Genomic DNA, 16,314 nt, shown 5'->3' on the forward strand with positions numbered 1-16,314 from the left:
CCCATACCAAGCAAAGCACATTGAGTTGGCCATTTAGTGCTGCAGTTTTCCTGTTAACGTGCAGCAGCAGACACCAAACTAACCCTCCCTCCCCCATCCAATTCTCTGGGATGATTGCTTTACCCCTCACCCCACCGTGTGGCTGGTATCAGGGAAGATCCCCGCTAGCCAAACGCGAACAGCTCAGCGCCAATTGCCCTCCCTCCCCCACCGCGTGGCTAACTGCGTGGAGGATTTCTTTTCAGCCACAGGCAAACAGCCCAGTACGAACGGCCACCTCTGAATGTCCCTTTAATTAAATTCACCTATTTCAACCAGGTTACCATGAATGATATCACTCTCCTGAGGATAACACAGAGAGATAAAGAACGGATGTTGCTTGAATGCCAGCAAACACCGGGACCATATGCTGCCAGGCTTTGTCATGCAATGATATCAGATTACTTGCTACTAGCATGGTGTGGTAAAGTGTCCTACCAAGGAGGATGGAATAAGGCTGCTCTCCCCAGAAAGCTTCTGCAAAGGCTTTTACAATACCTCCAGGAGAGCTCCATGGAGATGTCCCTGGAGGATTTCTGCTCCATCCCCAGACACATTAACAGACTTTTCCAGTAGCTGTACTGGCCACGAATGCATCCCAAGTCCTCAGGGCTACTTAATCATTAAAAAACGCTTGCTTTTATAACATGTATTATATTTTAAAAGGTACACTCACCAGAGGTCCCTTCTCCGGCTTGGTTGGGTTGGGAGGGTATTTCAGTCAGGGTGATAAAAAGATCCTGGCTGTCGGGGAGAACGGTGTGCTGTGTGCTCTCCTCAAGCTCATCCTCCTCCGCCTCATCTTCCCCATCCGCAAAATCCTCAGGCATGGCGGAGAGTACCCCATCATCGGAGTCCGCGGACGGGGTGAGGTAGTGGTGGTGGCCCCCCCTAGAATTGCATGCAGCTCAGCGTAGAAGCGGCATGTCTGGGGCTCTGTCCCGGAGTGTCCGTTTGATTCTTTGGTTTTCTGGGACTTTTGTCTGAGCTCCTTAAGTTTCACGCGGCACTGTGTTGCGACCCTGCTGTAGCTTCTGTCCCTCATGGCCTCGGATATTTTTTGAAATGTTTTGGCATTTCATCTTTTGGAACGTAGTTCTGATAGCATGGATTCCCCTCCTCATACAGAAATCAGATCCACTACCTCCCGTTCGGTCCATGCTGGAGCTCTTTTTCGATTCTGGGACTGCATGGTCACCTGTGCTGATGAGCTCTGCATAGTCACCTGTGCTGATGAGCTCGCCTGGCCAAACAGGAAATGAGATTCAAAAGTTCCCGGGGCTTTTCCTGTACACCTGGCCAGTGCATCCGAGTTCAGAGTGCTGTCTAGAGTAGTCACAGTGGTACACTGTGCGATAGCTCCCGGAGGCCAATACCTTCCAATTGCATCCACACTAACCCTAATTCGAAACGGCGATGTCGATTTCAGTGTTAATCCCTTCGTTGGGGAGGAGTACAGATATCGGTTTTAAGAGCCCTTTATGTTGAAAAAAATGGCTTCGTTGTGTGGACGGGTGCAGGGTTAATTTGATTTAACGCTGCTAAATCCAACATAAACTTGTAGTGTAGACCAGGCCTCAGGGACATAATAACAGTAATCTAAACAACAACGAGCAGTGAAGTAAATCCAGCAACTTCAGTTCAGCATTGTTGCTCCTTATCTAGTTCTTCTCTGGTCCTCTCATCTTCGATATGGTTTTGCAGTAGTTCTTCCTCTTTATAGTCCTAGCACAGAGGTGGGCAAAGTACAGCCCATGGGCCACATCCGGCCCGCGGGACCCTCCTGCCCGGCCTCTGAGCTCCTGGCCCAGGAGGCTAGCCCCCGGCCCCTCCCCTGCTGTTCCCCCGCAGCCTCAGCTCACTGCATCACTGGCACAACGCTCTGGGCAGTGGGGCTGCGAGCTCTTGCTGGGCAGTGCAGCTGCAGAGCCATGGTCTGACCCAGTGCTCTGTGCTGTGCGGTGGCGTGGCTGGCTCCAGTCAGGCGGCACGGCTACCTGTCCTGATGCTCTGGGTGGTGTGGCTGTAGCGCCACCAGCCACTGGTGCTCCGGGCAGTGCAGTAAGGGGGCAGAGAGCGAGGGGGTTAGATAGAGGGTGGGGAGTTCGGGGTGGTGGTCAGGGGGCGGGGGTGTGGATAGGGGTCGGGACAGTCAGAAGGCGGTGAACAAGGGGGTTGAATGGGGGCAGAGGTCCCGGGGGGGCAGTCAGAAAGGTGAGGGGGAGTTGGATGGGGCAGCGGGGGGCAGTCGGCGCGGGGGTTCCAGGGGCGGTCAGGGAGAGAGGTGGTTGGATGGGGTAGGTGTCCTGGGAGGGCAGTCAGGAATGAGAGGAGGGGTTGGATGGGGCGGCAGGGGGTGGTCAGTGGACAGGGAGGGGTGGATGGGGCAGGGATCCCAGGGGGGCCATCAGGGAACAGGGTGGGTTGGATGGGGAAAGGGTCCCGGGGGGCCGTCAGGGGGTGAGAAGCTGGGGGGGTTGGATAGGGGGCGGGAGCAGGGTCACGCCTGGCTGTTTGGGGAGGCACAGTCTCCCCTACCGGCCCCCCATACAATTTCAGAAACCCTGGTTTCTGATGTGGCCCTCAGGCCAAAAAGTTTGCCCGCCCCTGTCTTAGCATGTGTAACCGTGCTCCTCATAAATCAACAAACTTTTTCTTGGGACCAAGATTACTGATGAAGTGAGCTGTAGCTCACGAAAGCTTATGCTCAAATAAATTTGTTAGCATCTAAGGTGCCACAAGTCCTCCTTTTCTTTTCACTTTCAGAAAAGCATTTTGGAGTGCATCAAACTTTTTGTGCCTGCCTTGGGTTGCAAAACCCAATTCCAGGAGGAAAAAAATAAGAGTTCTGCTATATTTGTACAGAACGATTTTTATTTTTTTTTGTAGCGTGCAAAATACAATCTTAGTAGCTCAGGTCTTATTTACAATACTGCTATCTGCTAGGCTCTGTGCATCCTGTGGTTTTAGTCAAATCTTACTTCATAGGCTAGTTTGAGGTGAATAGATGAATTATTAATGTGACCGAGCTATAGAACACATGGGGATATCGGATCTGTTTCTTGTTTCCCGGCTGATACACTATCATCTGATCTAATTCTCAAGCATCTTGAGTCATCTATCATTTTGAAGATTATGTTTAACATAGATTTTAGGTAAAGCACCTTGCTTTGTGACCTGTTTAATCCAGAGTCATAGCTAGTTCCCTTCCAGTATTTTTGGTATGGAAGCCGTGGCGGATTAGCCTCAGGGCCAATGGAGCCCATGTCCAAGGGCCCCAGCCAATTGGGAAGCCTCCAGAAAAATGAGCGCCCCCACACACCAACCCGCTCCACTCGCCTGCCCAGCGCTCCTGCCGGGGAGTGGGAGAATCCCCCGCATCCTGACCCTGCTGCAGGTGGGGCGTGAGGGCACCCCCACTTACTCTGACCCAGGGCTCCACAAACCCCTAATCTGCCTCTGTATGGAAGAGTCCAGTCCTCTTTGGAAAGAGCTTGTTCTCATGAACTAAACTTAGAAGTTAGGCGCACATGGGTCTATTCACATCTCTTTCACTAACTTGCAGGGTAGTCAACAAGTGCCCTTAGGTTACTTGGGTTCAGAAGTGCCCCTCAGCTTATGTGGTAAGTAGTCTGCTGCACATGCGGATCCAAGCCCAGGGAGTATGGAAAGAGGAAGTACAGGACCAGTTGCATTCTCACACATTTCTCTGAAACTGTGGAAGCCATCTCTAAGATGCAGGCTTTGTGGCTGGGACAGCAGGGAGACCTGGGGGAGGGGATAAGAATCTATACACTACAAGATATTCCTACTCCCACCCTCCGAAAACCCCTTCTGTGGGAGACAAAGTCACACAAGTTAATTTTGAATGAGTCGCCATTACTTTGTTCAAGTTTTCCTTCAGTGCTGCCAAGCCCAACACCCGCATAAGGGCAGAATCAGGAGTCAATGCGTGCACGGCAAAATGATGGGGAACCCGTACAAATTAACACTGACGGAGGGCAGGTCTACACTTAAAACGCTGCAGCTGTGCCACTGTAGTGCTTCAGTGAAGACACTACTATGCTAATGGGAGAGCTTCTCCCATCGTGATAGTTAATCCACTTCCGCAAGAGGCAGCAACTGTGGCGACAGGAGAAGCCGTCCCATCGACATAGCACTGTCTACAACGGGGGTAAGGCCAGTATAACTGCATTGGTCGGGGGGGGTGTGGCTTTTTCACACCCCTGAGAGATGTAGTTATACCGATATACGTTTGTCGTGTAGACCTGGCCTCAGTCAGCATTAATTTGCACGTTTGTTCTGCAGTTTTGCTTGGGGGAGGGGAGAAGAATGCTTCTGTCAATGTAGCCGCATCTACACCAGGGGTATAGGTCAGCATAGTTGCAGTGCTCAGGGGCATGGATTTTTCACATCCCTGAGTGCATTAGCTATGTCAGCTTAAGTTGGAAATGTAGACCAGGCCTGAGTGCAGTATTTGGATCTCTCTGTCTTTTTCATCATTTGCAAATTGAAGTTACTGAAGTGTAGGGGATCTGGATGAATAATTTGGAGTGGGTCTTTTATTAAACAGTTTTGCCTCTTTGTGTTTTCAAATTGTCTGCAATGGATCGTGACTTTTTTCAAATGTAATCCAAATTATTCACCAGATAATTTCTGCAGTCAATTTTATTGATCTGCAGCACAGCTGTAATTAAGAATTTGAAATCATCTTTCCAGGGATATTCTTCCGAGTTGCTTGAAATTTATTGTTTCTGCAACAATTCCTCCCAGCAAACTCATTTGTTAGAACATCCATAACAAATAAGCACAACAGGGGCAAAAATACCAAGTGAATTGGTTTATAAATCCTAAGAAAAATGTATGGCATATTTCCCCCTCATTATTTACATAGCTTTGTTACTTACCTACCTCACCAGACTATTGCGATGATTAGTTAAAGTTTGAGAAGCACTTTCTAAATGTAAAGGGCTACCAAAGTATTATTATTGTTTCCAATAGATTTAGTTTTTCTGAGATTCTTGCTGTTTTATTTCCAAGGGCGTTGTAAGGTCTTCTTGTTCTTGTATATCAGTACTTTAATATGTGTCAAGCTGATGATCCTGAATGCAGGACAGAAGAGAGAGCTGGTAAAATGGAGTAGAAGGCTCAGATTCTCTGCTGCATTCAGCTACCAGTAGGTGCGGCAAAAAAGGGGGCTGTTTGGAGCCCGGTTACAGCTTCCTGATTCTCTGTTTGGCCCCAGAACCATGGGCTGCTCTAAACTGTACCAACTGACTACATTCTCCTAGAGACCATATGCCAGCTGGAGTAGCTAGAGCTTTCACCTGTCCCTTTTGGGGGCTTCAGGGAGGGAGGCTTAAAAGATGGCACCAGCAGCTGTATATCATGTTGAGGGCGTACCCAGTGAGTGAATTGCAGGAGGTTTCCACTTCTTTTGTGCTGCTTGGGCACCTATTGAGTTCCCAGGGGTGGGTGGGCACAAGCCCACCTGCATGTAAAGGCCCCTCCCCCAGCCTAAGGGGAGGAGCCATTGAACCCAGGGCTCAAGTAAAGTCAAGGAACAACAAATGATAAAATGGAGATGGGAGTGAAGGTCACAGGATCAAAAGCAGGGACCACACAAGTAGTGGAGTGGGGCTGAGAATCTGGCTCAAGGTTTCCATTTTCTAAATAAAGGCCTTATTGTGTAAACCTTTACTCCTTTGAATGTTTCTATGCACTGCAATGCAGCTGTTTTTGTGAGTAAGGACTACCCATGTAAGGAAAGTTTTGCAAGATTGGACCCCAAGTTTTTTTACTATAGTTTTATTTTTTCAGTACAGTACTCCCTTATTGTATCCACAAGAGCTTCGCAGAGGTATTTTAGTGCTGCCCTGGGTTTCAAAATTTAGTCTCAAATGCAACTGGATAAGGAAATTTCTTGGAGTGTCTGGGAAATACAACTGTTTAACACACAACAGGTTCTGCCCCTCCTCCTGAGGTGTATTTTGTTCCTATTATCTCAACAAAAGGACATAATTATTCAAAAGGGGTCTAATTAATGCAGTCCTTACACACCCTTTAATCAGACAAAACTCCCATTGAAGCCGATGAGAATTTTATTTTGAATAAGGACTGAAGAGTTTACCACAAGGTTCAGAAGTACAGTTCTTACAATGAGACAAAAACAGATTCACCAGGTGCTTTCTTAAACCTTGTCTATTTATATTATTATTGCTGTGTCTAGCTTTTATCCACCATAGCTGGTAGCAGATAAAAAAGGAAATGGACAAGACCACAAGGTAAATAGTGAAACTTACTTGATTATCATAAGTAGCATTCTTGGCACCCCAGCTGCCTGTTCAATTAAAGAAAAATGTATAAAATCAAAAGCGCCCTAGTAGAGGAATAATGAAGAGTAAATTCTTAAGAGACCTAAATGTCAGCTGTACTCTTGTTTTAGCTTCTCTTCTAAAGTATTGTTGCTGATCAATTCTGGTGAGTATTTGTAAGGTGTTAAGTTTTGTATTTAGCTTCAAATCAAATAAGTTGGTGGAAATGACAAGTGTAAATCTGATTTTGGCTTGTCTCACATCTAAAAATGACCTTTAAAATAACTTGATTTCACTTGGTATTTTGTTAGAACTAGTTGAAAAATCAGGTTTTCTCAGCCTTCCCTGTCATTTATGGTAGATAAGGTCACAAAAACATTACATATAATAAAACTGCTGCTATGAAGGAAATAAAAGTTGCCATAGAAAATTCTTTTCACCAGCAAATTTTCATCACTTCTTTGTTATGCTTGTTTATGAAGTGTCTTTACTATGCGTTTTTTGGTTTCAAGAGCATTGGTAATTGTCTGGCTACTTACAGAATTTTTGTTAAAAATCTTGGGCCTGATTCCACACTCCATAGTCAAACTTCCTAATGATTTCAAGGGAAATGTTGTCTGCAAGACTGTGGGTTTGGGGCCCTGAGTTGTAGTGTTCTATGTTAAGACTTCATAGGCAGTGGCTAAAATTCCTTCACCTTGAGTGGTAACATTTGCTATCACTATCTTTTCTCCAGGTAAGTGGAACTCATTGCATATGCCTATGCACATGCACGCACGCATACAAACACCCACATCTTTCGTTTTGCTTCCAGAGCTTAGACACCAGACCTGTACTTTGATTACAGTTACAAGAGAGGCTCCACCCAATGCTTCATGGTCCCTGCAGTTTGACTCAGGATGATAGAGTTTCTTGTCAGTGCTTATTCAATTTACTGTAGCGGTTGAGTTGTGATCCTTATTATTTTACCAGATAAAGTGCCTTTGTTATTAAAGCTAATATTAAACCTTCCTCAGTTAATTGCAAGCTATTTTTTTGGCAAGACCATCAAAGAAATGTTGTGTACAAAAATTATGAAACACATTAAAGAATCCTTTAACCCAACTGGTGAAGAGTAATTAAGTATTTCTGTAGATTTATTCTGGTTACAGAGAAGGTGAATTCTCACACATGCCCCTTTCTTCATATGGCCTCCAAGGGTTGCATTCATGTAGCTAGGGGCATGGGTCCCAGGGAATTTTCCTTACATCTCAGTTTGCACCACTAATGCTATGTAGAGTAACAGGTGTGCTGCAGTAGTTGCAAATACACTGAAAAGGTACTTTGATGGGTTGATAGATCGACCCAAATTAATTCTGGGTCAGATTCTACTCCACTTGTCACACTGAGTAGCACCGCATGGGCAGCATGTGGGGTAAGAAGCTACTCGACATGAGTGAGAGTGCTAGAATCTAGCCCTTTAATGATTGGGTCAGTCTGATTTTTGAAGGTTTTTAAAGAATAGGGCAGCATATGTGTATTCTTCTTCAAAGATGTGCCCCTCAGCTGATTATAAACAAGGGAATTTTGTTTCCTGAAACTTCTTACACAATATCATTTTGCTTTGAGGCAGATAGGCTGGGGCCTCCTCTAGATATATTGGTGGATTCACTGAACTGTACAGCTTTCAGCATACAATGGAGAATGCCAAAGCAGCATGCGAGCACCATCACAGGATACACTGTAAGTAAACCTTTATTTTTGTTAGCAATATACAGCATAGAATCCAAATGGACCACATAGTCCCATTCATTGTTCGCAAGGAAAGTGAAAACAGTAAGGGAAAGCAAGGAAGGTACTTTGAATCCCAGACTCAGTACCATGCACTAGAGTTGTCTAGAAAGAGTTCTGTGAAAAAGCTGAGTTGGAACCGATAGTAAAGAGTCTTTAATTAACAAGCAGCTATGTTTTAGAAGCAAGCTATGATGGGAATTTTGTGTGGATGCAAGAAGCATGGATTCACAATAATTTGCATTTCTCTTGTGACTTTTATCCAAAGATCTCAAAACACTTTACAATTAATTAGATAGGAGAACATTCCAGTAAGGTAGAGTAGAGCAGGTAAATATTATGCTTTTTTTTTTACAGATTGGTAAGCAGAGGCACAGAGAGTGAAATTTATTCTAACTGCCTCAAGCCTGAGTCCCAAATTCCCCCCACCCCGTCTCCTCACCCCACAGCCCCTTCCCATCTACCCCCTATTGCCCACAAGGCCACCTCCTCACCTTACATGTGCGTCTTCTCCAGGGTCCAGGCACCTAATTAGTGGAGCCATGCCTGTGCGGCTCCACTAATTAGGTGGGTGGCCCTTCATTCTCTCATGTGAGGCTGCCCAGGCGTGCACCTTAGACGGAACTATCCGTGAGCCACCTGAATGGAGCTCGTGGACCACTGGTGGTCCATGGACCACATTTTGAGAATCTCTGTTCTAGGATTCTGTGCTGCCGTAACTTGTTAATAAAAGAGGTGTGAGTAGGTCTCAGAAGCAAAGCAGTGTAACTTTGCACCAGTCTGGCATTCAGCATTCATGCAAAACAAATGAAACTTGTACTGATTTTGTATTCTGTGGAAACCAAATTTAACCCTTAAACTAAAGTCAATGGGAGCTGTTTTTGCCAGGGGTGAACTTGGCCCTGAGCACGTGGGGGATGGTAGACAAGAGCTGGTCAAAAATGTTTTGTTTTCCCCATGGAAAATGTTGATTGAGCGCCCCTTCCCCCACAAAAAAAATCTAAATACAAATGCAAATTTTCATTGAAAAAAAAACAGTTTTCAAGGGACGCAGGCTATTGAATGAAAGATGTCCATTTAATGAAAAACTCAGTTTTCCATTGGGAAAAAAGTTATGACAGAAAATGTTTGACCTTCTCTATTTCTGATATAAGTTGTGATGGTTAGGGGCTGTTTCATCTTATACCTACACGCTGTTTGCTTTTCCTGCTATGCCCTATCTTTTCCTCCCTTGGTTGTGTAAGTTACACTTGTCTTGCACATCTACTGAATTATTTTTATTATTATTGAATTATTTGTATTGTAGTAGCTCTCAGAGGTCCATGATAATACAAATCATAAGTTATAATAACAATAATTGAGCTAGGCACTGTACTTAGTTTGGTACATCCTTGGATGTATAAACAGAGGAGTAGTGAGTAGAAGTAGGGAGGTAGTTTTACCTCTACATACAGCATTGGCAAGACTGATACTATAATACCAGCATCCAGTTGTAGTGTCCACATTATACAAAAGATGTTGAAAACTTGGAGAGGGCGCAGAAAAGATGCCATGTGGAGAGAAAATACCTTGTACTAAAAAGCTCTTTAGTCTAGCAGAGAAAGGGATAACAAGAATCAATTACTTGACATTGAAGCCAGGCAAATTCCAGTTAGAAATAAGGCACAAATTTTTAACTGAGAAGGTGATTAAACACTGGAACAAACTACCAAGGGAAGAGCTGTATTTTCCATCTCTCAATGTCTCCAAATTGAAATTGGATGCCTTTCTGGAAGATCTGCTTTAATCAAACACAAGTTATTGGGCTCAATACATGGGATGAAATTCTCTAGTCTGTGTTATATAGGAGGTCAGACTTGGATGATCTAATGATCCCTTCAGGCCTTAAAATCTAAGCATGTATGAACAGACATAAGTAAGAGATGGTACCAGCTCTAAAGAGCTTGTAAGCTAAATAAACAGGCCAGACAAACAGTGGAAGAAAGGGGCCATCCCCATTTTATAAATGGGGAACAGAGGCACAGAGAGATTAAGTGGATGTCCAGTGGGTAAAAGTTACACTGCTTTGCAACTTCCACCAGTTTCATTACCAATTTACACAGGAGCCAGATCCTCAGTTGACTTCAATGGGTTTATGCCAGTTGAGGATCTTGCCCATGATGTATAACTTACAGTGTAATTCATGTAATTGCTGAATGCAGCCTAGAGACTTCCATGGGAATTCAACCTACTTATTTCAGGCTGCATTTTGCTGAATTTAGCAACCGCATTTTACTGTACCAGGAAGTTCACTGAATGCCAACTAATTCATGTACACTGAGGGTTTGTCTGTACTGGGATATGACATATGTTAAAACGTGTGTTAAACACAAGGTTAAATGATCAGTTTAAACAAGGATTGTTGTGTCAGCTGAGTATGGTTAACCCTAGGGTCCATTCTGATACAGTGTTAAATACGACAGTTCATTTCTACAACTAAGTTCTAAGTCATATTTAACATTGTGTCGTCTAACACATTATAAATTATGTCATTTTGATGTGTAGACAAGCCTTGGTAAGTCTGAAGAATATGTCAATGTATGCTAACTCTCCATGTGTTTGTGGAGGGGAAAGGGGTGTATACGCAGCCACTGTCAGTGATGTGATAGTAGTTTACTTATTATTTCTAAAGTATTTGTATCACTGCCTTAACTACATCTCTTCAAGGTGTTTTACTCAGAGGTCGAAGCTGATAAATCAGTAAAACAGCGGTCACATGATGTCCCCCTTAGCTTGGATATGCTCAGCATGGTGAGTATCTGGCTTTATACATTGTCAGAATGATCAGAGCCTCTGGAATTTTGAGAGACTTAAGTTTGGCATTTTCTAGTAATTGGTGATATTTCTATAGTAGGAACCAGGAACTCTGACTTCTTTGGCTGTGTGAACTAATACCGGCTTCAATTCCAAACCCACAGGGACTATTGGGCAAAGAGGAAATCATAGCACACTGCTGTAATCTAATCAGAAATCTGGGATATGATTTTCTTACCTCATTCTCCTGCTAGTTTTGAATTTGCAACTGTTGGGACTTGCTGTGGGTTTTAATAGCAATTACCTGTGGGATCTCTTTAAATATTACTTTTGATTTCAAGTTCACTTTTTCAATTGGGAAAAGTTCATTTGTGTATGCAAAAATGGAAGAGCAATCACGTCTCCATTTGCTGTTCCATGTATTTAGGTGTCTAAACTCCCATCTGGGCAAAGCTGTGCCATCATGGTAAATGTCTGAGCAAACAGAGTTGAATTTTTGGCAAATTCCTGTGTGTGCAAGTGAGACTCTGCCCACTGAAAATTTGAGATTAAAAGTTTAATTGTGAGCTTTAATAACTCCTAACTACCAAAAAAAAAAAGAAAAGAAAAAAAAGGCAAATGTGCAAGTTCTTGTCTCCATGGGACTTTTCTGGGATTGGAAGTTTTTTATTCTTTCAAAAAAATCTCTTGTCTTTTCCCATCACCTCCCTTTCCCCCTATTCTCTTCTTTTCCTTACCCTCTTCATCCCTTTCCTTTTCACCTTTATATGCTTCATTCTTCTTCTCCCCATTCCCCTCTCTCCTTCTAATCAGTGTCCTTCCTTCTTTTGGGCCATGTCCTCTTTACTCTTCCTTTCACGTGGCTGAATTAGGAATGTTCCGTAGGACTGCACCGGCTAGAAATTGGCACTGAGATAATAGCATCAAATTCAAACATTTGTGGGCAGAGGGGAGATTTCTTTATCTTTTTGAAGGGCATTGTAGTGAAGTTGGTGAACATTAGCAAACCTCTTCAAAAGGAAGTGATGAAGTGAAGAAGAGGGAAGAGTAGCTTCTCAGATTCCCTGTTGCCTTATACTCACTTTCTTTGGCTACTCCTGAATCTCATGGCTTTTTCACAAATATGGGATCACGGTAAAGGAAGGAGTCTCATTGTCATGATTAATTACTACTTTGTTATACACTATTTTTTGTCCCTCCTGTGTTCCTCACTTCTTTTTCCTAAAAGTACTTCTGTTGCCACCATAGGATATGACACCATAGGGTATGTCTACACAGCAGCTGGGAGGTTTAATTCCCAGCTCAGGAAGCTAGACATGAGCTAGTGCTTGCAAGGCTCAGGCTAGCCACCTGAGTACCTACCCAAGGGGTCAGATGGGATTGCATGCGGGCAGCTAGCCCAAGCTGTTTACTCACATAGTCATGGTTACGCTGCTATTTTTAGGCACTAGCTCGAGCTGACCTAACACGTGTACATCTATTTGAGCTGGGAATTACATGTCCCATCTGCTGAGTATATTGGTCATATCTTGCTTTGCTGACCCATCACTCATGATTTGCCATCAACTTTTAAGTATGTTGTTTGTTAACAAGTCCCATTCTGATTTTTCCCCCCAGGGTCAACTTGATGGACAAGCGATTTTTGTAAGTACTGCACTTCCTGAAACTGTCGCAGCTGTGATCCAAAATAAGACAGAACATTTAGAGCCTCCCTTTCCACTGATTCATATGCAGTGCACTAAAAGGCCCCATAATCTACTAAAATAATAATACTGGGCACTTAAATAGGGCTTTTCCTAGTCAAAGTGCCACAAACTTTAACTAATGTTCAGAGCCGGTAGGTAAGAAAGCATTATTATCATCTCCATTTTAGAGATGGATAATCTTCCACACTTAATCATCAAAAACACTTAAGGGTGCCTTACTGAGGTTAGAGGAGATCAATCGTATAAAAATGAGAGCCAGGCAGCGAGGGCCACAGGAGAGCTGAGCAGTTAGCCAGAGTGGGAGGGCCAATCAGTCAGACAAAAGGGAGAGGACGGAAGGGGGATATACCCTGTGGGTAGGAAGGTAGAACAGAGCAGTAAGGAAGTGTGAAAAGAGATGGGAAGAGTAGAATCATAGACTTTAAGGTCAGAAGGGACCATTATGATCGTCTAATCTGACCTCCTGCACAACGCAGGCCATGGAATCTCACCCACCAACTCCTGTAACAAACCCCTAACTTATGTCTGAGCTACTGAAGTCCTCAAATTGTGGTTTAAAGACTTCAAGGTGCAGAGAATCCTCCAGCAAGTGACGCGTGCCCCACACTGCAGAGGAAGGCGAAAACCCCTCAGGGCCTCTGCCAATCTGCCCTGGGGGAAAATTCCTTCCCGACCCCAAATATGGTGATCAGCTAAACCCTGAGCATGTGGGCAAGACTCACCAGCCAGACAACCAGGAAAGAATTCTCTGTAGTAACTCAGATTCCACCCCATCTAACATCCCATCACCGGCCACTGAGCATATCTACCACTAGTAGTCAAAGATCAATTATTGCCAAAATTAGGCTATCCCATCATATCATCTCCTCCATAAACGTATCAAGCTTTGTCTTGAAGCCAGATATATCTTTTGCCCTCACTGCTTCCCTTGGAAGGTTGTTCCAGAACTTCACTCCTCTGATGGTAAGAAACCTTTGTCTAATTTCAAGTCTAAACTTCCTGATGGCCAGTTTATATCCATTTGTTCTTGTGTCCACATGGGTACTGAGCTTAAATAATTCTTCTCTCTTCATGGTATTTATCCCTCTGATATATTTATAGATAGCAATCATATCTCCTCTCAACCTTATTTTAGTTAGGCTAAACAACCCAAGCTCATTGGGTCTCCTTTCATAAGACAGGTTTTCCATTCCTCGGATCATCCTAGTAGCCCTTCTCTGTACCTGTTCCAGTTTGAATTCATCCTTCTTAAACAAGGGGGACCAGAACTGCACACAATATTCCAGGTGAGGTCTCACCAGTGCCTTGTATAATGTTATTAACACCTCCTTATCTCTACTGGAAATACCTCTCCTGATGCATCCCAAGACCGCATTAGCTTTTTTGATGGCCATATCACATTGGCGGCTCATAGTCATCATGTGATCAACCAATACGCCGAGGTCCTTCTCCTCCTCTGTTACTTCCAAGTAATGTGTCCCCAGTTTATAACAGAAATTCTTGTTATTAATCCCTAAATGCATGACCTTGCACTTTTCAGTATTAAATTTCATCCTATTACTATTACTCCAATTTACAAGGTCATCCAGATCTTCCTGTATGATATCCCGGTCCTTCTCTGTATTGGCAATATCTCCCAGCTTTGTGTCATCTGCAAACTTTATTAGCACATTCCCGCTTTTTATGCCAAGGTCAGTAATAAAAAGATTAAATAAGATTGGTCCCAAAACTGATCCCTGAGGAACTCCACTAGTAACCTCCTTCCAGTCTGACAAGTCACCTTTCAGTGTGACCCGCTGCAATCTCCCCTTTAACCAGTCCCTTATCCACCTTTCAGTTTTCATATTGACCACCATGTTTTCCAATTTAGCTAATAATTCTCCATGTGGAACCGTATCAAATGCCTTACTGAAATTGAGGTAAATTAGATCCACTGCGTTCCCTTTGTCTAAAAAATCTGTTACCTTCTCAAAGAAGGAGATCAGGTTGGTTTAACACGATCTACCTTTTGTAAAGCCATGTTGTATTTTGTCCCAATTAACATTGACCTCAATGTCCTTAACTTCTTTCTCCTTCAAAATTTTTTCCAAGACCTTGCATACTACAGATGTCAAATTAACAGGCCTGTAGTTACGGGGATCGCTTTTTTTACCTTTCTTAAAAATAGGAACTATGTTAGCAATTCTCCAGTCATACGGTACAACCCCTGAGTTTACAGATTAATTAAAAATTCTTGCTAACGGGCTTGCAATTTCATGTGCCAGTTCCTTTAATATTACTGGATAAAGATTATCTGGGTCCCCCAATTTAGTCCCATTAAGCTATTCGAGTTTGGCTTCTACCTCGGATGTGGTAACATCTACCTCCATATCCTCATTCCCATTTGTCATCCTACCATTATCTCTAAGCTCCTCATTAGCCTCGTTAAAGACTGAGGCAAAGTATTTGTTTAGATATTGGGCCATTCCTAGATTATCCTTAACCTCCACTCCATCCTCAGTGTTAAGCAGTCCCACTTCTTCTTTCTTTGTTTTCTTCTTATTTATATGGCTATAGAACCTTTTACTGTTGCTTTTAAGTCGCTTTGCAAGGTCCAACTCTACATGACTTTTGGCCTTTCTCACTTATCCCTAAATGTTCTGACCTCAGTAAGGTAGCTTTCCTTGCTAATCCCTCCCATCTTCCACTTCTTGTAGGCTTTCTTCTTTTTCTTAATCACCTCTCTGAGATGCTTGCTCATCCAGCTTGGTCTACAACTCCTGCCTATGAATTTTTTCCCCTTTCTTGGGATGCAGGCTTCCGATAGCTTCTGCAGCTTTGACTTGAAGTAATCCCAGGCCTCCTCCGCCTTTAGATCCACTTCCCTAACTAATTTCCTTAATTTTGTAAAGTTAGCCTTTTTGAAATCAAAAACCCTAGGCACAGATCTATTTTTGTTTATCCTTCCATTTAGTTTGAACTGAATTAGCTCATGATCGCTCAAACCAAGGTTGTCGCCTACAATCATTTCTTCTATGAGGTCCTTACTGCTCACCAAAACCAAGTCTAAAATGGCAACCCCTCTTGTCGGTTCAGCAACTACTTGGTGAAGGAATCCATCAGCTATCATATCCAGGAAAATCTGAGCCCTATTATTATTACTAGCACTTTGTCCTCCAGTCTATATCTGGGAAGCTAAAGTCTCCCATGATCACACAATTCCCATTAGTATTAAAGATGTCTCTATCCATATCCAAATGAAATCCTGGCGGTCTATAGCACACCCCAAGCACTATCCCAAGGGAGGCTCTAGTAGCTTTCTTCTCCAAAGTGATTTTGGCCCAGACAGACTCTGTCTTATCCATTCCATCACTTCTTATTTCTTTATAGTCTACCTCATCACTGAGGTACTCCACCACCTTTGCCTTTATTTCTGTCTTTCCTAAACAGCACCTACCCTTCAATACCCTTACTCCAGTCATGACTACTATTCCACCATGTTTCTGTTATCCCTATAATATCTGGTTTCACTTCCTGCACCAGTAGCTCTAGTTCCTCCATTTTGTTACCTAGTCTCCTTGCATTAGTGTACAAACATCTTAATTTTTGCTGTTTGGCTTTGCTCGCATTCTTTACCCTATTGGGCACAGACATTCTACCGCCAATATTACCTATTAGATTAGTATGTACACTGCCCTTCCGCCTTATGTCAT

General features: G+C 43.5%; 1 protein-coding gene across 2 annotated transcripts in view; it reads left to right on the forward strand.

Annotated features, from left to right (window-relative positions):
* The window catches only part of EGFLAM (EGF like, fibronectin type III and laminin G domains), a 122,938-nt gene that overhangs the window by 24,485 nt on the left and 82,139 nt on the right, over nt 1–16,314 (forward strand). For both annotated transcript variants that reach the window (XM_007065732.4, XM_007065733.4), the window contains exons 2-4: nt 7,966–8,075; nt 10,830–10,913; nt 12,534–12,560. In XM_007065732.4, coding sequence (XP_007065794.2) covers nt 7,966–8,075; nt 10,830–10,913; nt 12,534–12,560 — 221 coding nt within the window. The remainder of the gene's footprint in view (nt 1–7,965; nt 8,076–10,829; nt 10,914–12,533; nt 12,561–16,314) is intronic.

The sequence above is a fragment of the Chelonia mydas genome, chromosome 5, assembly GCF_015237465.2.
Source record: "Chelonia mydas isolate rCheMyd1 chromosome 5, rCheMyd1.pri.v2, whole genome shotgun sequence".
Classification (NCBI taxonomy): domain Eukaryota; kingdom Metazoa; phylum Chordata; order Testudines; family Cheloniidae; genus Chelonia; species Chelonia mydas.